At 39.7% G+C, this 24,036-nt stretch overlaps 1 protein-coding gene across 1 annotated transcript in view; it reads right to left on the bottom strand.

The window, feature by feature from the left end:
* Window positions 1–24,036, bottom strand: part of dock1 (dedicator of cytokinesis 1) — a 693,250-nt gene that overhangs the window by 605,001 nt on the left and 64,213 nt on the right. Inside the window, exon 4 of the mRNA XM_041210280.1 lies at window positions 19,836–19,891. Coding sequence (XP_041066214.1) covers window positions 19,836–19,891 — 56 coding nt within the window. The remainder of the gene's footprint in view (window positions 1–19,835; window positions 19,892–24,036) is intronic.

Here is a 24,036-nt window from a genome sequence, read left to right as displayed (position 1 = left end):
AGATGAAGTAAGGGTGAAAATTTCAGAGGCACCGGCCATCATCTTCCAAACTTAAGATACATGGATGGTGCCATGAGACTGGAGAATTGCAAATGTTACTCCTTTGTTCAAATAGAGCCTAAGGATAGCCCAGCAACTGCAGAACCATCAGTTTAACCTCAGTGGTAGGAATGAAGTTTTTAGAAACAGTAACTTGAAACCAAATTAAGAGTCACTTGGACAAACATGGATTAAGGAAAGCCAGCACAAATTTGTTAAGCACAAAACATGATCAAATAGCTGCTTGTGCATTTTGATGAGTTAACAAAGAAGGTTGATGAGGGTCATGCAGCTGATATGGTGTAGATTGACTTCCAAAAGGCATCTGATAAAGTGCCACATAATAGACTTATCAATAAAGTTCAAAAGTCCACAGAATAAAAGGGGGAGTTGCAGAATGAATACGGAATCCAATGACTGACAGGGAATAGAGAGTAGTGGTGAATGGTTGTTTTTCGGACTGAAGGAATATATATATACAGTGGGTCCAGCTGTCAATGTTTCTTGATCTATATTATTATCTAGACTTTTGTGTACAGGGCACAATTTCAAAATTTGCAGGTGACATAAAATTGGAAACGCTGTGAACTTTGGGGAGGGTAGTGATATACTTCAAGAGGACTCAGACAGGCTGGTGGGAGGGATGGGTAGATAAGTGGCAGATGAATTTAATGTAGAGCAGTCTGAAGTGATTCACTTTGGTAGGTAGAACAAGGAGGCAACATAAAATAATTGAATAATTATCTGAAGTGAAAAAATTTGCAGGGTTACAAATCTAAAGGGGGCGCAGGAGCACAGGAGCCTGGGGGTATATGTGCACAAACCGTTAAAAGTGGCAGGGCAGGTTGAGAAAGCAGACAATAAAACATAAGGAATCCTGGGCTTTATAAATAGTGGCATTCGGTTCAAAAGCAAAGAAGTTATAACGAACCATTATAATTTTTCAGTTGAGGTCAGGGTTTTATGCCCAATTCTGGGCACCACACTTTACGAAGGATGTGAAGACATTAGAAAGGATGCAGAGAAGAATGGTTCCAGGGATGAGGAACTTCAGCTACTTGGATAGTTTGGAAAATCTAGGGCTGCTCTCCATGCAGAAAAGATGATTTTATAGAGCCATTTAAAATCATGAGGGGTCTGAAGAATAGAAAGAAAGAAACAGTTCCCGTTGTCAGAAGATTTGAGAACCAGAAGACACCAATTTAAGGTGACTGGCAAAAGAAGCAATAATGGTATGAGGATTTTTTTTTTTTTAAACGCAGCCAGTGTTAGGATCCGGAATGCTCTGCCTTAATGTTGCGAATCAGATTCAGTTGAGGCCTTCAAAGAGAATTGAATAATTGGGAGGAAGCAAAAAAATTTGGAGAACTTCAGAGAAAAGATGAGCGTCGAGACTAGGTGAGGTGCTCTTCCAGAGAGCTGGCAAAGAATGGAGAGATCGAATGTGCTGTAACAATTTTATGATATTGCTTCATCCTCTTGAGCAAATGAGCATATCCTTGCTTTACTAGAGATTTTATATCCATAATCGTGCTTTACTGTTATGAATGCCTCACAAGCAAGAGGAAGTATGCACTAAGAATAGCTACAGCTGTTCCCGTAATTTCTTTGTTGAAAAGGTAACAAAGCCTATTGAGAGGATAGATTGATTAAAAAACTACTACTTTTGGATTCCAGATTCAACGTCATCATGGACAATGTTACTCTGCAGAATACCACTGTTTCTTGCTGAAAAAGAGCGCCATTTTGGTCAAAGCTTTTCGTCTTACACTCAACAGGACAAATCGCAGGAAAATACCAACGTCAAGGGAAACAACTGTATGAAAATAGAGTGCTGATTGGTTGGCAAGTGGACTATGATTGATAGAGTGTTGCCATACCGAATGCACCAGGTGATGGTAACTGATGGATAACTGCCAAGCACTGTCCAAATTTTAAACCAGGCAGCCTGACTCACATTGGTCAAGACATTGCCCCAGGGAATGACCTAGCAAATGGTTGTCACATATTTTGTTTAGCTGAAACAGGCATAACATGTGTATATGCTCTTTCTTTCTGCAAAGAACAGGGCCCCGAGTACTAATATATTCCAGTACCCATAAATGCATCACACTGCAAGCCCAACTGACAAGCTTAAATTGGTGGACAGCGTAATTCTTAGCACACTGAGGAGTATTTAGCAAATGTTGTCCAATAGCAGAATCACATCTAATTTAGGACACTGTTTTTTGAGTTTTGCAAGCACAGATTGGTGGGTATGGTCCGTACCTTACCCATTGTGAACAGCAGAAGGGGCATGCTGTTTTATATGATCCACCTGTCTTTGGGACATAAAGCCTACATGCCTAGCATCACACTAACATTGAAATTCATACACCACATTACTCATTTGTGTGATAGGCAGAGCATCTTTTTGGCTTGAGGGCAGCATCCTGTTAGTGGAGAATACCACTCATGTTGCTACTTCATAGTAGCAGCATGAAACAGCTAGTTTAACCTGTTGCTCAAATTTTTGAGGTACCTTGCCCTTCAAGGTAATGAGGTAGAAAGGGCATTTTTCAGGGCCAAACCTTAGGCCCATTCATGAGTTTGTGCAATATACAGCATAAAATGATCTGATCAGGGTAACCATTATCCCGAAGGATGTCTTTAATGCACCCTTTTGCAGCATCAAGCTTTTACGGTGAGAAGATGGCTCGGGCCCTATTTACAAGGTTGCTGATAAGGCCAATCTTACAGCACATAGAACTGTAAGAATCAAAATAAGTGGCAGCCATTCGCTGGTTCATTCCCCAGGGCAACATCTTGACCAATGGAAGTCTGGTTATTTGGTTTAAGTTTTGTTTGGCAGTTATCTGTCAGTCACCATCAACCGGTGCATTCTCCATGACAACACCTCCACCAATCAGCACTCTCTTCTCGTCAGTATAAATATGTTGTTTCCCCGATGTTGGTATTTTCTTGCAAACTGTCCTGATGAGTGCAAGATGAAAAGCTTTAACAAAAAATTCTCCTTTTTCAGCAATACTCAAGTTCAGTAATACCAAATGACTAATCACTGTTTCTATTAAACTTCCTACTCACTGTGAGCAATATCGTTGCTAGTTTACTTTAATAATAAAAATGTAACTACTAAGAACTTGAGGAAGGTACTTTTTCATACGTTAGGAAATGAAAAAGATGTGAATAGACATGCACTCAGCTTAGCCTCCCATAGTCTCAAATGAACCACTTGAGATAAATTCAAGCAATCTAAAAATAGAATGCAGCTAGAGGTGAGTTTGTGGCAATAGATCTATTTTACTGAGCCATAATCCAAAGTTTTAAAAAGTTGTGAAAAAAAAGTCGAATGGCATATTTTTTGGAGCTAAAGAGAAAGGGAAACGAGTTTGATTATATTCAAGCATAAATGATGAGATCACAATTCGCTGTGTTGTGAAATTACAGAGACAAAGACTTCTGTTAATTCATAAGTAATTTAAATAAAACATCTCCAGAGGCAATTTTTGGTCCAAATTTGAAGTTGCTTCACTCAATTAAAGTCCATTTTTCAATTTAAGACTCTGCCTGGAGTTGAGAAAATGGTCATTGCAGAATTTTAATCCAGTTTATGGATCGTATTAAATATTGTATACTAAGCAATATTATTCTCAGCTTAAACACTATGGATGGAATTCTGCTAATAATGCAATGACATCAGAATGCAATTATCTAGGAATGACGTCACACATCAACAAAATGGAGGTTTCTTGCTTGCACACCATCATCAATGGGTGGGGAATGGAGTAGGAGGAGAAGAGACAACCTCACATTGAAAGCATTCAAAATAAAATATTCTCTGGATTTTAAAGTCCTGTCCTTAGCTCTCAGTCTCTCTTGGAGAGAGCCAATTATTATCTATGACTTTATGCTGTATATGAATTCACCAGTACCTGATTTCTAGCCATGTTAGAAGTACCAGCTTTTATATCAACCTCAGTACAAACAGTGCTAATCTCATTGAATCAGAGTCATTTATGGCACAGAACATTCAGTCCAAACTAGCTCTCTGTAGAACAACCCATAGTCCCATTCCCTCATTCTTTCCCTGTCGCCCTGCAAGTTTATTTCCTTCAAGTGCCTATCCAATTTCCTTTTGAAATCATGATGATATCTGCTTCCACCACCCTTATCAGTACCAAGTTCCAGGTCATGAACACACTTGGTAAAATGGTTTTTCCTACATCTCTTTCCCAAAACCTTAAATGTGCACCATCCCTAGTCTATGTACCATCAATTAATGGGAACACTTATCTACTTTATCTAAACCAGTCATAATCTTGTACACTTCTATCAGATTCTCTTCAATCTCCTTTGCTTCAAAAATAACCTCAACTTCACCAGACTATCCTTGTAGCTAAAATCACCCACCCCTGGAACCATTCTGGTAAAACTCTTCTGCACCCTCTCAATGACCCTCACATTTTTCTTAAAAAGTATGGTGACCAGAACTGGGAGCAATACTCTAGTTGTGGCCTAACCAGAGATTATGAAGGTTCAGCGTAACTTCACTGCTTTTGTATTCAATACCTTTATTTAGGGATCCCAAAACCCCATATGCTTTGCTAACCACTCTCTCAACATGTCCTGCTACCTTTAAGGATCTCTGCATATGCACCCAGAGCTCCCTCTGTTCCTGCATAACCTTTAGGCCTGTACCATTAATTCTATATTGCCTCTGCCTATCTCTTCTGCCAAAATGTATCACCTCACTCTCCTCTCTATTAAACTCCATCTGCCACATTTCTGCCCATTCTGTTGGCCTATCCACATCCTGTTATAGTTGATTTGTATCATCTCCACTGCTTGTCACACCTCCCCATTTGGAACCATCAGCAAACTTTGAAATGTTACCCTGTATTCCATTATCCAAGTCATTTATATATATCAAAAAAAGTAGTGGTAATCTTGGGGAACATCATTGCCCACCATGCTCCAGTGTGAAAAATAACCATTTGCTACGACTCGCTGTTTTCTACCCTTGAGCCATTTTTTTTTTACCCAAGCTGACACTGACCCTCCTAATTCCATAAACCACAATTTTGGTGACCAGCCTGTTATGCAGTACTTTTTGAAATTCTTTCTTAACATATGAGCAGGAGGTGGCCACTTGGCCCCTCAAGCCTACTCCGCCATTCAATAAGATCATGGCTGATCTGAATGTAACCTCAACCCCACATACCTGCCTACCCCTGATAACCTTTGACCCCCTTGTTAATCAAAAATCCACCTAGCTGTGTCTTAAAAAATATTCAAAGACTCTGCTTCCACTGCCTTTTGAGGAACAGAGTTCCAAAGACTCTCAACCCTCAGAAAATATTTCTCCTCATCTCTGTCTTTAATGAGTGAATTCTTATTTTTAAACAGTGACCCCTAGTTCTAGATTCTCTCACATGAGAAAACATCCTCACCACATCCACCCTATCAAGACCCCTCAGGATCTTAAAGGTTTCAATCAAGTCGCCTCTTACTCTTCTAAATTCCAGTGAATACAAGCTAACCTGTCCAGCCTTTCCTCACAAAACAACCCGCCCATTCGTGATATTAGTCTAGTAAACCTTCTCTCAGCTGCTTGTAACGCATTTACACCCTTCTTTAAATAAGCAGACCATTACTGTTCACAATACTCCAGATGTGATCTCACCAATGCCATGTACAACTGAAGCATAACCTCTCTATTTTTGTAATCAATTCCCCTCACAATAACATTCTATTAGCTTTCCTAAGTACCTGCATACTAACCTTTTGTGATTCATGCACTAAGACACCCAGATCCCTCCGAATCTCAGAGCTCTGCAATCTCTCATCATTTAGATAATAAGCTTCTTTTTTATTCTTCCTGCCAAAATGAATGATTTCACATTTGCCCACAATATACTCCATTTGCCAGATCTTTGCCCACTCAATTAACCTATGTCACTTTGTAGCTTCCTTATGTCCTCTTCACAATTTATTATCCTACCTATCTTTGTGTCGTCAGCAAATGTAGCAACCACTCCTTTGGTCCCTTTATCCAAGTCACATATAAATTGTAAAAAGTTAAGGCCCTAGCACTGATCCTTGTGGCACACCAGTCATCATAAACTGCCAACCAGAAAAAGACCCATTTATGCCAACTCTCTGCTTCCTGTTAGCGAGTGAATCTTCTATCTATGCCAAAACGTTACCCCCTACACCGTGAGCTTTTATTTTTTGCAATAACGTTCGATGTGTCACTTCATCAAAAGCCTTCTGATAATCTAAGTAAGTACATCCACTGGTTCTCCTTTATCCGCAGCACAAGTGACTCCTTCAAAGAACTCCAATAAATTGGGTAAACACGATTTCCCTTTCACAAAACCATGTTAACTCTGACTGATTGTCTTGAATTTTTCTAAGTGCCCTGCTATAATATCTTTAATAATAGCTTCTAACATTTTCCCTATGACAGATGTTAGGCTAACTGGCCTATATTTTCCTGCTTTCTGTCTCCCTGTCTTTTTAAATAAGGGAGTTATATTTTCCAATCTAATGGAACCTTCCCCAAATCTAGGGAATTTTGAAAAATTAAAACCAGTGCATCAATTATGTCACCAGCCACTTCTTTCAAGACCTTACATTGAAGTCCATCTGAACCTGGGGGTTTGTCAGCCCACAGCCCCAACAATTTGCTCAATACCACTTCCCTGGTGATTGTAATTTTCTCCGAGTTCCTCCCTCCCTTCCATTTCTTGATTTGCAACTATTTCCAGGATGTTATTTGTGTCCTCTATAGTGAAGACAGGAGCAAATTTACCTGTTTAATTCATCCTTCATCTCCCTACTTTCCATGATCAATTCCACAGGCGCACTCTCTATAGGGCCAATCCTCACTTTGTTAACTCTTTTCTTATTCATCTATAGAAACTCTTACTATCCATCCTTATATTACTAGCTAGCTTTCTCTTATACTCTTAATTTTTCCCTCCTTATTAATCTTATAATAATCCATACAGAGAACATTCATTGCTTACCCTTCATAAACCTTTTCTGTTACTTCATCAAAAAATTCAATCGTCAAGCACGATCTGCCTTTTACAAATCTATGCTAGCTATCCTGAATTAATTCAAACCTCTCCAAATGCCTGTTGATATTTTCCCCCGATTATTGTTTCTTAAACCTTACCCACCACTGATGTTAAACTAACTGGCTTGTAGTTACTAGCACTGTCCTTATGCCATTTCTTCACTTAGGCTGTCACATTTGCCACTCTCCAATCCTCTGTCAGGGAGGTCTTGCAGCAGAGGGGGTAGTGCTTTACAGCTGAGTCAGAAGCTCCAGGTTCAAGTCCCACTCCAGGACTTGATGACCACAGAAGGTGCATTCATAACATAGTCAAACAAGTTGATTACCTGTAAACCCTTACAACACACTCTACGGCAGTCGCTAAGAGCGGAAGACACTCCTAGTCAGTCTTGTTTGATGTTATGATGCAGCAGATGATGTGTGCCAGGCGAATCCATATTTTTTTTTTGAGATGCATGCCCTGAATTCAACAAGCCCACCAAGACTTGAGATTTTTTAGGAAACTAAATTAAATATTTATTAACAAAAGAACAGATTTCAAGAACATACATAGGTCTACAAATTACTACATAATAACTCCTAAAAACCCTAATTAATCTGGCTTCTAATTATACCCCTGTCAAGGCAATAGTAAAAAAGGATTTAAACAGATCCAGGCAAGTCAACACAATACCCTGGACAATAGAATTCAAAGCAGTTCTTCCCAGCTTCAGTTTCTGTAGACAGCAGCTTAATGTACAAATACTGGAAGCTTTTCATATTTCTGGTAGATCTTGCAATACCCCCCCTAACACATAATCTCAATCTCCTTTATACATGTTTCTCCCTTTTAATGCAAATTCCATTGTTCCCAGATGTCTTTGGAACTTCATTCTTCTCATAATATAAATCATTGCATGGTGCTAATATTGTTGATAACCTTTGGGAAAAATAAACAAACATTGCTTAGCTTCTTTGGCTAGGTGAAACATCCTACCATCTCTGAAATTCAAACTAACCTGATTTATCTAAAAATGCAAATTCTCCTCACCTCACATTCTAAAACTTCATTCATATTTACTAATTTAGCAAATCTACCTTCTTTTGATGAATCGAAGCCTCCAGACCAGCTGTCTCCAATTCAATTAAATCTTTCTCTCTCACACACACACTCAATCTACTTTTACAATAAATCACAATAATATTATAAAAATTATTATACTTTTGTGACACTGAAGAGTGGTGCCCCTCAAGCTATAGCCTCTGGCTTCAAGCAGAAACATATTCCAGGAAAACAAGCTACAGAAACCAGATGTAACCATGTGTTTTGTCTGCCTTAAACATCACTAGGTGAGGAAAGTTTTCCAAGTCTGATCCTCTGGCACCTCCACATATCTAGGGAAAATTGGAAGATTATGGTACGCCCTCCCAACATCATCACCCGTAACTTCCTTTAGCAAATTGCGATGCAAGCCATTCAGACCAGGTCATTTATCCGCTCTAAGCACAGCAAGCCTCTCAATTTTCACCCCATTACCTCTACCATCTCCATTTCTACCGTCAGGTTCCTCTTCCTTAGTAAACACCAATACAAAGTAATCATTAAATATTCTAATCTTGCCCTGCACCTCTAAGCATATATCACCCCCTTTCTCCCTAATAGAGGTCCACCTCTCACTACCCACTTATTATTTACATGCCAATAGTAAATTTTTGAGTTTTCTTTTATGTTGACTGCCATTCTATTCTCATATTCTCTTTGCCAGTCTCATTTTCCTCTTCACTTCCCCTCTCAACAGATCGTATCTCACCTGGCTATCTTGAAAAATTCACCTGACATGTTTTGTTTCATCATATTCTTTAGCTTCCTCATATTCCAAGGAGCCCTTGCTTTGGTTCCCCTTGTTGGAATGTACCTAGCCGGTACATGAAGCATCTGTTCTTTAAAGATCACCCATTGTTCTATTACAGTTTTTTTTTTGTCGGTCTTGGTTCAATTTTAGCCTGGTTAGATCCCTTCTCAACCCATTGCAATTAACCCTTGTTCAATTTAGACATTCTGCTTTAGATTGCTCCTTGCTCTTTTGCATTACTAGTCTAAACCTTATGATACGATGATCACTCTCACCTACCAACACTTGGTCCATTTGATCCACCTTGTTCCCCAGCTACGCATCCTTTAGACTTGGACTATGAACATGCTGATAAGAAAGTTCTGCAGAACACATTGCATAAATCCCACCCCCCATCTCCTCCTTACCCTTTAACACAACCCAATTGATATTTGGGTGATTAAAGTTCCCCAATATCACCACTCTAGTTCTTGCCCATCTGTCATTTCCCTGCAGATTTGCTCCTCTACCCCCTCTCATTATCTGGAACTCTATAGAATATCCCCAGTAGCATGATCATATCCTTTTGCTTCTCAACTCTAACAAAATGGATTCTGTCCTTGCCCCCTCAGGGAAATCCTCTCTTTCCATCCATATAACGTATTCCCTAATCAGTACTGCCACTCCACCTCCCTTTTTTCCTATCTTTTTTGAACACCATGTCCTGGAACTTTAAGCACCCAATCCTCACCATTTTTAAGCCACGTTTCTGTTATTGCCATTCCATCAAATTCCCACATGGCTATTTGTGCTTGTAGCTCATCAATCTTATTTACAACACTTGGTTACGAATGCAAGACTTTATAGGGTGGTTATATTTTAAACTGCTTCTGTTAATTTAAGGTAAAACAGAATGTCTTAGAATGGAGGTTATGCAATTGTACTGAGATCTGTCCAGGGACAGGCCAGGCCTGTGATCTGGTTGCCATTGGGCCCTGGTTGAAACTCAGAAGAAATTTAAGTGTTAGTTTTCACACCTTGAGACAAAAGAGGGGCAAGCAGGTCTTGCCCATCACAGACTCTCAGCCAGATAGAGAGACCTGGAGAAGGAAACCAAAAGCAGCAGCTGCTATGCCAAGCAGAGGGAGAGTGTGTTTTTGTGTTAACCACCAAACAGAACGCTAGTGAGAATCGAATCCCTGTTCAAAGAGATGGGACCTGCGGAGTCGTCAGAGTGTGCTTTGTTGCTGAAAGTCAATCCAATTATACTCAGGTGGATTGAGTAAAGATACCTTTAAAAGATCACTGGAAGACTCTTCCAGTGGGGCAGGGAGAAGAGAGCCTGTTGAATCACCAGGAAGAATTTGGGACTTTATCAGAAGATTACAGAGCGTGTGGTGTAAAGTATAAATGTGGCCTGGGATTTCGGTTATATTAATTTGTTAATGGGGAAAATACCTCTTCTGTAGTTTAATGTAGTAATTTCTTACTATGTATTATTTAATCAATATTGATTTTAGTTTGTTACAGTAAAAGTCTTAAAACATGAAATCTTGTGCGATTCTTTGCTTCCATCACTGGGAAATTCATATCTAAGTTATCAGTCCCCACAGGGATCATAATACGCATTGTAAACCGGTCTTTGTATTCCTCATAGTCTTTTCGTCCTCCCCTGTCTAATATGATATACTTCTCCTACTGTCAAATACTCTCACTTTATGCACCTTATTTCTCCTTTCTACTCTTTTTTAATTCATTCACAGGATGTGGGCTTCGCTGACTGGGCCAGCATTTATTGTACATCCCTAGTTGCCCTTGAGGAGGTGGTGGTCAGCTGCTTTCTTGAACCACTGCAGTCCTTGTAGTGACTCATTCCCGACCCCTGCAGAATGCTCTACACTCTCCATGATACCCTTTACCCTGGCATCAGGGAGGAAACACCATGCAGGACTCACAATGACGGTTACCAAAATTCCTCTGTCCCCCGACAATGGAATCTCCTAGAACTTCAATTCTGCTCTTTGCTGTTTCCTCCTGTGCAGTTCCTAGTCTATTAGTGACACAGTCTGAAAAGCATTCCTTCCAGGCGTTGTCATTTCCTGCAGTCTCCCATGCCAAGTACCTGCTTGAGAGTAGATGCCCCATACTCCTGTACTCTGTGCCACCCTACACTCTCAAATGTCCACCCATCTACTATCCTAAATTCTAACTGCCTGTGAAGTAATCTGTAGAGGAAAATCATCCCAACTATCTTAAGGGTCAGTTTAACTTTGGACCTTTCAGTTCTGGCATCATGCTGATGAATCTGCACAATTCACAATGCGGTGAACTATCTCTCAAAATTACAGGCCGATTAGCCTGACCTCGGTCGTTGTAAGATTTTAGAGTCCATTATTAAGGATGAGATTTCAGAATACTTGGAAGTGCATGGTAAAATCAGGCAAAGTCAGCATGGTTTCATCAAGGGGAGGTCATGCCTGACAAATCTGTTAGAATTCTTTGAGAAGGTAACAAGTAGGTTAGAAAAAGGAGAGCCAATGGATGTTATCTACTTGGACTTCCAGAAGGCCTTTGACAAGGTGCTGCACAGGAGGCTGCTCAGTAAGATAAGAGCCCATGGTGTTAGAGGCAAGGTAGTAGCATGGATAGAAGATTGGCTGTCTGGCAGGAGTTGTAAAGGCAGGAGGGATAAGGGGGTCCTTCACAGGATGGTGAACTAGTGGAGATCCGCAGGGGTCAGTGTTGGGACCACAACTTTTCACTTTATACATTAATGATCTAGATGAAGGAACTGAGGGCATCCTGGCTAAGTTTGCAGATGATACAAAGGTAGGTGAAGGGACAGGTAGTATTGAGGAGGCAGGGAGGCTGCAGAAGGATTTGGACAGGTTAGGAGAATGGGCAAAGAAGTGGCAGATGGAATACAACATGCGCAAGTGAGAGGTCATGCACTTTGGTAGGAAGAAGACGCATAGACTATTTTCTAGATGGGGAGAGAATTCAGAAATCTGGAGTGCAAAGGGACTTGGGAATCCTAGTCCAGGATTCTCTTAAGGTTAACTTGCAGGTTGAGTCAGTAGTTAGGAAGGCAAATGCAATGTTGGCATTTATTTTGAGAGAACTAGAATATAAAAGCAGGGATGTGCTGCTGAGGCTTTATAAGGCTCTGGTCGGACCACATTTAGAATATTGTGAGCAATTTTGGGCCCCGTAGCTCAGGAAGGATGTTCTGGCCCTGGAGAGGGTCCAGAGGTTCACGAGAATGATCCCAGAAAAGAAAGGCTTAACATATGAGGAACGTTTGAGGGTTCTGGGTCTATACTCAATGGAGTTTAGAAGGATGAGGGGGGGATCTGATTGAAACTTAGAATACTGAATATAGAGTGGACATGGGGAAGATGTTTCCATTAGGAGAGACTAGGACCCAAGGGCACAGCCTCAGAGTAAAGGGAAGACCTTTTAAAACAGAGATGAGGAGAAACTTCTTTAGCCAGAGAGTGGTGAATCTATGGAATTCATTGCCACAAAAGGCTGTGGAGGCCAGGTCACTGAGTGTATTTAAGACCGAGATAGATAGGTTCTTGATTGGTAAGGGGATCAAAGGTTACAGGGAGAAGGCGGGAGAATGGGGTTGAAAAACTTATCAGCCATGATTGAATGGTGGAGCAGACTCAATGGGCCGAATGGCCTAATTTCTGTCCCTTTGTCTTATGGTCTCAAATTATCAATATGGCTCTATGAGGTATAATACCCACCCAACAAATAAATTATGGACACATGGTTGTTTTGGACTCAGTTTAGGTTTATGAAACGAACTGTACATTGAAACTTTTCATCCGGAGAAAGAAAACTTATCCCAGTCCGCATTTACTTTCATTTTCCAAATTTGAAAGGGTATTAATAACAAGGGCTGTTAATTTTACCTATTATAAGCTTCCCAACCTTAGTTTAGAGTTTATTACAACATACCATGTGCTATGACTTTATTATATGCAATACATCTCAATTTCAAGATAGCATCATTTATCTCAATATTAATTTATTTTATTTTATTTGTGCTTGGGACATAGGTAACACTGGCAAGATTGGATTTACTTGCTCATCCTAATTGTTCTGAGGTGTTGGTGAGACTTGTCCTTGAATTGTATTCCTTGCAGTGATGGTACTCCCACATGGGTCATAGACTTGCACTTTGATTTACTTTTGAGCAAAAGTCTAAAAAGACATGAGCAGAGGTGCTACATGTGTGAAGTTTTCAGCCTTCTCTGTATTGAGCTTACTGCCATGCAGATTGGAAGCCCAATTTGAACTTTTAAAAATTCTGCATTGCTATATGGTTCTCAGTCAGTGTCAAGGTGTACACCAATCTGGAAAATCTGGATTGGGATGCCAAGCAGGATCTCTTCATGTCAAAGTTGTCATCTGATCAGACTGTATGCCCATAATAGTGGAAACTAATTTCAACAAGATCTTGCAAGTCCTTTTGTAACCACACTGGAGGCATTATTAGACTCGCTGTATATCAAATACTTAACTATAGCTGTCAGTTATGTAAAGAAAGAGTTAATCAAACTAACAGCAGGATGTTGCAAGTGATTTGAGATTGCAGTAAACCTTTAATCTTTGTCAAGTACAGTCGAATTACTCGTAAACTGTAACATCTTAAAATATTTAATTAGTTATAAAAAGAGACGGTATTAGAAAGGCTGGCTGTATTTCAAGTTGATAACAAAGTCAAGCTAGGATTAATTAAATGCACACGATCAAACAGTATTAAATTCCCGAAAGAAGGGACAGAGCAACTGCAAAGCTTGTTGGTCGGTTCTACTGTTTGGACACTCAGGCTGGACCAAATGCTGGTTCTGATGTGTCATGCGCAAGAGAGAGAGAGAGAGAGAGAGAGAATACACCTACTGCTGTGAAATTTGTATTAACAAACGAGCAGGCTGATGGCAAGAGCTGGTTCTGTATTCAAAAGGATGATGATAAAGCAGATGGGTCTTTTGGAGATTTAAGGAGTAATGAGTTGCCGAGATGGGCCTTGCAGGTGGAAGTCAGTTCTGAAATACTCAGGCTAAGTGGAACACTATATGGCTGGCAAAGGTGGCGTGTACAGTGAAAGGAGCTATAAGAAGCATCTTGATTGGGTTAGTTGTCGCAAAAGTACCTTTTCTTTAGTTTGATGTATTAGTTGCCTGTTAAATAATGTTTGATTTCTGTTGATTTTAGCTTGTTTGTTACAATAAAAGTCTTAAAATGTGAAATATTGTCCTTTAGTTACTTCCACTGATCATTTGGGAAATTCATCTCTTAAAAAATTATCAGCCTCTATAGGGATTGTAACATTATACAGAGCTGTTTTTCACTATATCACTGCGTAATGTAAAGAGCTACATATTGTCAGATAATGAGGATTAGAGAAAGGTACAGGTGTAGCGAACTGTACCTCAAATTTAGATTTGAAAATTTAATCAACCTGAATACTGAGCTCAGAACCATAACACATTGATTTCCCAATCAACGTCGTTCATTGTGGTTGTAGGTATTGATTTAAGTGCTCAAATATCATTGCAAATACTTTCTACTTAATAGATTTATGAGTGCTTGACCTCAATGTTTCACAAACCTTACGGAGTATGAAAAATGGATAGAGTACCTAATCATAAAGAAAGGCATCCTCCAACAGTTCGATGTTATTGGCTGCATTATTTCAGCAGCTTTGACCAAGGATCTTGTACAGATTAGTTGTAAGATCCTTACAGAAAGCTGAAAGTCAAATTCTTGGATGAAGTCCACAGAGACTTGCTTTGAAATTCCAATGGCCCAAACCTTCTGGTCAGCTTCGGATAGTGAATACTCGACAGCGACTGCGACTTAATCAGCCCAGTTACAATAGAGCCTTTGCAACTCCTGGTCCCAGCTCCAGCAGGGACAAACATTGTCGGGCTGCCAATCGTCGAGCATAATTCCAGCACAGCCATGGTCCCTTTTCTCATCACAAACTGAAGACATGCCCCTTAAGGTCTGTCTTCAGTTCATTGACTTATATTGGTTTAAATGGAGCCTTCAACCCCAACACTGCACAACCTCCCCTCATTGGCAATGCTAATCCCCTCTCACTCTCCCAACAGTATTCACCCACCTCCCTCACAGCACACCCCTCCAACAATGCTCAACCCTCTGAAAATGTTCACCACCCCCTGACAAAGTCAACCCTCTGCCTCATGAAAACGATCAACACATTTCCACCTTCAACATCTCCATCCCCCGACCCCCACATTCCCCGACAATGCTAACTCTTCAGCCATCAGCTGGACAGGAACCAGGGACTCAGAAAAGCGAATACTTGCCATGTTTTTCTCAGAGGTGCCCACGTTGGGACTTCCTCAGGGTTCCGATGTGCATCAGCAGTTTAAAAGCTTAGTTTCATTGGTGGCTTCTCCCCATATAGGAAGATTTGGGCCAATGAATCATAACTAGCAATGTTCAGAATAAGAAATTCCAAGTAGAAATGATTGCAGCTGTAAGACATGCACAGAGATTCTTCAATCTAATTGCAGAACACAACCCATCTCAGTGACACTCAGACTATCAAAATTTCAAATGTCAAAAAGTAAAATTTCTGATTTTTCCCCTTAGGTGTTTGCCTCTCAGAGGCAACACAGTACAAATTACAAGTTGCAAAGTTTCATAAAAGCAGACATTATGGAATAGCTAAGTATAATACTATAAAGCCCCCTGAGAACATTTGTCAGCATCCAGATTCTCCCCAAACTGCACCAATATTTAGTGCTTAAAAATTTTTAATCTAGAGAACAAATCTAAAAGCTCCATTCTGAAAGCATTATTAAGCATTATATAGTAACAATTGTCACAATTTAATTATAGCAATAATCCTCAAAGGCTCTGGAAGTCAGAACAAACCTCCTGCAAAGGATAAAGCTAAATTCTAATTTCAAAGTCACAACATGACTAAACCAATGATATCTCTGCTGTTTGCAAGATAATTTTACAGACATTTTCACATCAATTTAGCAGTACTTTATGCATTATATAAGTACATTAAAAATGAAGCTTTGAGTCTGAGTAACAAACAAGCTGATGACATATGATCTACAGATTTTAATAGAAAATGCAGAGTGCAGTAGACGTTTAATTTTTATTCTATAAATTAAGGAGAATTTTATTTTTCAACATATTACAATTCTTTGTACACCGAAATGCTCATCATTGTGCAAATATTTTATTGGCTTGGATCTTCCATGGAGCAGCAATCATCGTCAGATTGCCACTCCACTCGAACCTTTTCACATCTTGGTGTTGCTCTGCATTTCTTGACAAGGCTGGCTTCTCCAGAAATGTGGAACACAGTGTCCCTCGGAGAACTCCATCACAGCTCTGGAGCATCGAGGGGGAGATAAGACACACCCACTTTTTACAGCACAAGCTGCTTAAATATCCAGTGTGAATGTGGGTGGATGGAGTGGGTAGGTCAGCAGTCAAGTCAGAAAAGTAGTCAGGTCAAGTTGGGGCAGGGGGAGGTAGTCAGGTGGCTGGAGGGATAGTTGGGTGGGGGTAAGGAGATATCGTTGATGGGGTCGGGGGTCAATGAGAGTGATTTGGGGGGGGGGGGGGGGGGGGGGGGGGGGGGGGGGGGAGTGCGGGCAGCAGGTGTCAGTTTTGTAGTAATCGGGGATGGGGTGGGTGTGGGTGGGTGTGGTTTGGGGGGGGGGGGGGGGGGGGGGCAGTTCTGTAGTTACCCAGAAGTTAGACTAGCATTTTCCTGTCATTTCCTATTTAGGCAAGTGCCACTGAACTGTCCAAAGTCTCCAACTCTAGTGAAGAACTGGAGACAATCACAGACAGTCTTGGGAAGCAGGGGAAATCCCCATCAGATGTTCAAACTTCCCAGACAATTCTCAGAGAGGTCAGCACGTTGGTATTTCCGCAGGGTCCCAACACCCATCTTGGGTCATGCGTCCATCATTATTTTATACTTTATTTTAATGTTAGTCTATAACTATGTTATGAATTATGATTACTTACTTTATTTGTATCGCCATCACAATTCGGCACCATGATAAATTTTTCAATAAACTAATTAGCAATTAGCAAAAGTGTTTCATTATGAATTTTTGCATTTTTTCCCCCCAATCAAGCGTTACCAGATGGAAATATTTCTTTGGTGCTGCTGAAGGATGCAAAGGAGCAAAAAGGGCCCATTACACAACATGGGTGAACTCAAAACTGCATTGAAAAAGTAGTACTTTCCCCATTTCAGTCACCTAGCAATCAAACATTCTAAATTCATGGACCATATGAATTAATAGTAGAGTAAAATTCTTCCAAATCCATCCAAACTTCAAAAGAGCACCCAATGTTGCAGCGGTGTGATATTTTCATTCTTCACACCATAGCTTAAAAAAGATCATGATTTGCAAGGCAATTCTACACTGTGGATCTGATGAGTTGAAACTGCCTAAAATTATTTAAATTAGTACTCATAACTAGTAAAAAAGTTCAAGCAATCAAATCTGGGTTGAATTCAAATCCAGGTTCCAGAAATGAAATAACAGCATGCTAATGGAATCACCATATTCTCCCCCAGCCCCAATTTTGTTTGGTTTAAATCAAAACATACTTTTCCTCTTTCAGCTGATGATGAGTATTAAATGTGGGGAAAAAGGATCAGTTCACTCTTTCTACACCCATGTCAGTAATCCAACACAGTAGGTTTTATAGTTACAGATGCTAACAGCACAACAAACCACCAATTGGCCCACCATGTCTTTCCCTGCTCCTTGCTAGAGCAATCCAAAACTAGTCCCACTGTTGGTCTTCTTCAATCAAATGTAACAAGGCCTAGTATCTCAAATTCCCTATAACTAGTTCTCTATCTGTAGCACCAACCTGGTGAATCTAGGTTGTATGTACCCATTGTTGCCATGTCCTTTCTCTAACAAAACATCCAAAACAATACACAACTATCAGATCTGCAAGGTTTAGCGAGCCTGTGGATAAACTCAAGAACCATCAGGATATCTGAAGAACACAAGAAATAGCAGCAGTAGACCATATGGCTTGGAGAGCCTGCTCTGTCATTCAACACAATCATGGCTGATCTTCGGCTTCAACGCCGTTTTCCTGCCCGTTCCCCATACCCCTTAATTCCCTCAAACACCAAAAATCTATTTCATCCTTAAATATATTCAATAATGGAGATCCACAATGCTGGGGAGAATTGCAATGGTTCACTACCCTTTGATTGAAGTATCCAGAGACTATACTCCCATGTTTTAAACTCTCCAACTGGTAGAAACAATCTCTCAGCATCCACCCTATCAAGTTCCCCCCAGAATTTTGTAGGTTTCAATGAGCTCACACCTCATTCTTCTGAACTCCAGAGAATATAAGCCCAATTTACTTAGCCTTTCATCAAATGACAACCCTCTCATCCCAGGGACCAATCTAGTGAACCTTCACAGTACTGCCTTCAATGCAAGTATATCCTTTAAATGTGGAGACCTAAACTGCAGATATGGTCTCACCAAAATCCTGCACAATTGTGGCAAGACGACTTTATTCTTGTACTCAAATAAAGTGTATTTAAATACCGTGACCTCCTGTCATGACTCACTGGGGATTGTGCGCTGTAATATCAAGTCCCGCTGTTCCCCAAGCCATGACAAATGTGAAAAAGTTTAATCAAGCCACCAGATTGCCCCAATTCCACCCAACTGTTTAATTTAGGTTAACAGAATATGAGCACCAGTTTTGCAAACTTAATAAGTAAGCTGTTTATTGAACAAACTGTCATTAATCAGTGGCAAAAGAAATATGAACTGCTGATTTCTAGATCCATAACCTAAACTCTACCCCTTCTTAAATCCCTATAAACACACATGCAAGACACACAAAAACATGGATTTTAAGGGTGGGATAAAACAGTTCAATAGCACCAATTACGGAGTACAGAACTCAACGGGTTGATTTTGATCGATGTCTTCCAAATTCTTTTCAATTCAAAGGTAGTTTTCCAGCACTTTCAACATTTAGTTCACTGGTTGAGCACTTGCCTTTCAATGTCCCAAACAGTGATTTTCCCCTTTTACTCTTGACAGGGGTTTTCAGAGAGAAAGGTTATAGAGATATGAGAAGAAAAAGCCAGCTAGCTATTATTGTGGAATTATTGGAATCATCCACACATAAGAGAAAGAGGTTTTAGGTCTTCTTCCTTTCAGTCTAGGAGCTATTCTGCTGCACTGCTCTCACACAAACCTGGGCACCTGGCAAGGATCCAATTAAAATGTTGTTGCCAGGCAGCTCCCTTGGTCCAGGACTCCTTTCTGGCACCATCCTGTCTTTCATGACATACTCTATTGCAGGACTGCAATATTGTGTATATCTCTCATCCTGTTCCAGTGGATATATCTTTCAACCTGCAGCCATTGTAATTTTAATCCATAGTCCAACAGAAAATAAAAAGATATGTTCTTTAAAACAGTCCAACAGAAGTAAAAAGATATGTTCCTTACGTTCCCACTTCGCTTTATTGCAGCCACTCTAAATTTATATTCATTTTCCAAAGAGTAACAGTTTGTTATATATACCAACTCTTTTTAAAAGTAGTTTATATCTGCTCTGTTATTGTAGAATGACTGTTATACTCAAGTTCCACCTAATTTGTACAAAGATAGCTCAATTATCTTATTCACAAAAAATATGTCCTGTAATGACCCACTTCGTTTTTTGTAGCTAGGAAGACATCAGACATGACCACAACTGTAGGAAGTAGGTGTTAAGTGTAGTGAGTGAGAACAACGTTGCTGTGTAATGCAAGTTTATAATTAAAAAGCGAGACAATTCTAAGGATACAAAAATACTTGGATTAAATAGCTCACCCTTTGCCTTCAACTGTTGCTTCCTTGAGCTGAATATATGAAGCAGGAAAAATGCCCTGTAAGAAGACAATGTTTAATTAGAACAGTGGCATTTTGCCATCAGAAATGATGGTTTTATTAATTTTCTGATTTTAGAAAATACTTCGGAATTCTGCCAAGATCAGTATATACAAATGTTCACTGCCAACTGAATTAGCACAGGAGAAAACATCACACTTTTAACATACTGCTGTACACAGCTGTTGTATTCCACTCAAATGTATTCATTAATGCACAATTTCATTTAATCAAATGCCATAGTTAATGTTCCAAAACTGCAATGAGACCACTTCATAATGTCACTGGGCTCAGTTGGGTAACTGCATTACAAACTACTTTCCTCAGACAATAGCAGAACTTAGACAAAGCCTGTATCAATATTACATTGGGGTCTCTTGAAAATCTATAAGAGATGAGCCCTAATAAGACATAAATCAAATCACTGTAAACTCTTAAAGTACCTTTCTTGTTTGTTCCCACTGCAAGCCTGAAAATTTATTTGTAAACACAAAGACACTTATTGTTATTGTAACATTTCAGTTTACCCAGCAAAATAAAAATCACTGTGGGTTTAAGATTTAACTATCCAAAGTCAAAGTCTAATGAAATCCAAACTCTCTAGTCTCTTCAGCTTATTTTTTTTTAAATCATGTATCCCAACTTGAAATTGAAAAAGTATTCTGAAACCAGGTTTGTTGAAATTCCATGTTGTTGAGCACCATTTTTTTTTAAAAAGCACATATGACTTGGACATTTCTGTTCTAAGTAATATACAGGAAAGTAGTTTTGTCATTGGATTCTTTAGTTTACGTAAATCTTTCTACTCATGTAATTGTGTAGTGTGTTCTTTCTTTTAACATAATGAGTATGCCTAAGATTTTTAAAAAATTGTGGTTGAAGTTATCAAAATAATGGAATTGTATGCCAGCCACACAATTTTCTTGTTTTCCATATTTCATGCAAAGCCAAGTTATACATTATAGATAACTAGAGATATTTCTTACATTTTGTGTAATTACATATGAGAGAGTAAAAAGCCTGAGCAATACTGCACCATACCGTGTAATGAGCAGCTCTTGTACACATAGCTTGTGTTTCAAAGTTTGGCATGGCACCTGAATAATGTTTTATATTCTGGTTAAATTTGAGTCAGGTTTTACTGCTGAGAAAGTGAAGATGCTGTTCAGAGGACTGTATATAAACAAAAAGGTTGAATCATGTTGTTTAACTTAGAAGAAGTGGAATCAAGGGAGACAGGCTAATTACTTAGTAGTATTTGCTGAGAGAATGGATCAAAATTATTAAGTTCAAAATTTAACTAATGATACACAAAGTGGAATGTCTATGGCTAACTAAATGTATTAATTTCAGATTTAAAATTATGTCATCAATTGTTATTTCTTACCAATTGTGTAAAAGTGTTTCCTAAATTTCAGTTCTAAAAGGTCTAGGCCTAATTTTTAGACAACACCCCCTAGACTCCCCAACCAGCAGAAACAGTTTCCATCCATTTACTCCATCTATTTCTCTTAATATCCTGAAAACTTCAATCAAATCACCTCATAACTTTTCAAAATCCAGTGAATACAGCCTGTACAATTTCTCTTTGTAATTTAACCCTTGGAGTCCAGCCATCACTTTGATAAATCTACACTGTACTCCCTCCAAGGTCAATGCATCCTTTCTAAGATATGATAACCAGAATTGCTCACTATACTACTGGTGTGGTCTACTATGGCCTTACACAGCTGTAGCAGTTCATAGCTGTTACAAATTCTAGTTCATATTTAACTTTAAAATGTTGTCAGAACACTCAACAGAAATTTTTACATTTCATTCATCACAAGTTCACTCATTTACAGTAATTAACTAAGGTAAATCAGTGTTTCTTACAAAAATTCTGAATTTTTGCCATTATTTTGAAGGACATAAGGACAATTTTAACTTCATCCACTCATTGGATACAGATTAGTCTATTTCTGTTCTTCCACAATCTTAATTCTATCTTCTGGGCTGAGCAACCCAATGGCCCTTCTGAATCAGGTGGGAGCCTAATTACTGTATGCAAATTCAGATCTTGTGATGTTATAGTGTAATGTATTAATGGTTATGTTAATTAGTCAATGAGTTAATGATGTAAGCATGACATCAGGGTCAAATGACCAAGACATAATACTGTGCATACTTATCATAAGGTCTTGGATGTAAATAGTTTATTCATCTGCACTATGTCCAAGTCACTCAGTAAGAGAAACTTCATCCACCTAGAAGATGACACAAGCATAGGGCAACATGCCAAGCCATGGTGGCAGTGCTGGAGGGCTACAGTTTAAGAAAACTGAGGCCATAGGTTGGTAACACATAGGTGAAGTCCTACGGATAGCTTGACTTTGCAAGGAACAACAACAAAAATAAGACATACCTTGGCAAGGGACAGTGAGCAAACCAGTCACAATGTTGACAGCCACTGAACAACAAATACCCATTCTACAGCCCTTCCAACACATCAAGGATCCCCAGCTCTGGAGATGCCAGGTTGAAAGATACTGAACAGCTTTGGACTTACAGGAGAAGCTACAAAAGCACCAGGCCAGTACTCATTCAAACCCAACTGGGGCCAAATGATGTCCGAGCGAGACAAGGAGTCAAGGAGACCCAAGCGTCCTACGAAGAGGTTTTGAAGGCCTTTGATAACTATTTCAGTCCTAAGAAGAATCTGTTCATTGACTGGGTAGGATTCAACCAAAGTAGCCAGAGGCCGGGTGAACCCATTGATTCATTGATTAGTGACTCGTATAGGCTGGCCAGTAGTTGTGGCTACAGAGCTTTAAAATGAGACTTAATCCGCGACCTCACTGCAGTCAGTGTGCTCAATGAGGCGCTACTGGACTTCTTGCAAACCAAGAGGGATTTTAGGTCAGGGAAGGACAAACAGATTGCAAAGCAGGTGGAGCTGCGAAAGCAGAATTGGGATGTACTTCAGAGAGACGTCAAGGCTCAGGAGGTATCGATCCAGTATGTAGACCCAAAGTCAGGAGACCCGCTCACCGAAACGCCCACCGAAACCACTGAAGGGGTTGGAAGAACTATTCCAGCTATTTAAAAATGTTCCAGATGTGGCACCAAAAAAGCAGCATCACCACAAAGAATCACCACAAGGGGTGCCAAATGCTTTCTCTGTGGCAAGACTGAACATTTTAAACAATTTGGCAAGTCTGAAGCACAATTTCAAGAAAGAAAGCTGAAATAAGTTTCCAACCATTTTAAAGTCCTAGAAATTGGAAATACAACATTTCTCCTTGATAATTCCCTAGGAGAAATCAAAGATCCCAATAAGCAGTTCTGGTATGTACAGCTGGAAGTTCAAAGATACAAAACGCAATTTAAACTGGACACTGGGACTGGGGTCACAGTCTTACCAGACAAATTGGACAGGCTTCAGGACTGGCTTAATGAAGTAGAAATCCAGCCATCTAAAATAAAGCTACAGGGGCCAATAGGCAAAGACCTTAAAATGAAGGGTCAGATCACAAAAACCCTAAAGACATAAATGATAAAGAAATTAATGAAACTATATATTACAGAACCAGCAATTTACTCTGTTCAGCAACTCTGCTCAGCAGGGCAGTGTGTGCAGGACTTGGTCTTCTACAAATAGCCAATAATAGGTGACGAATGGAGCAACATTCAGGGACAAATTTCCAAAGTTGTTTCGAGGACTAGGAAAGCTCTGAACTGCATCAGAAATTGAAGACGACTCATTACGCAGTGAGCCAATCTTTACTGAAAAAACACCATCCATTTTACCACAGGATGAGATTGCAGATCTTCACTTCTCTTTGGAGACAGGCTAGAAGAGGTAGAAACAGGATACATCAACAATGAATGTAACCATCCACTAGATGAGCATCTAGACTTTGGCTTGCTCTTTCGGGGCACAGGTCAAGAGAATGAAGCCACCACAGAGGCAGATGATGTGGAAAAACTGAAGAAGAATTCCTAGACCTTACTCTTTGACTCCACTGCCAATCATCGTGAAGTCTCTGTTGAGGAAAATCATCCTTTTGTTGAAGGTGGTAATAAAGAAATGAACTTATCTACTTATTCCACTGAGCCCACCGATGATATCCATCAGCAAGCAACCAGCAAAAAGCTACCCAGG

This window comes from Carcharodon carcharias, chromosome 17 (genome assembly GCF_017639515.1).
Source record: "Carcharodon carcharias isolate sCarCar2 chromosome 17, sCarCar2.pri, whole genome shotgun sequence".
NCBI lineage: Eukaryota > Metazoa > Chordata > Chondrichthyes > Lamniformes > Lamnidae > Carcharodon > Carcharodon carcharias.
Note: the sequence above shows the minus strand (reverse complement) of the source record. Positions and strands in the feature narration are given on the sequence as shown.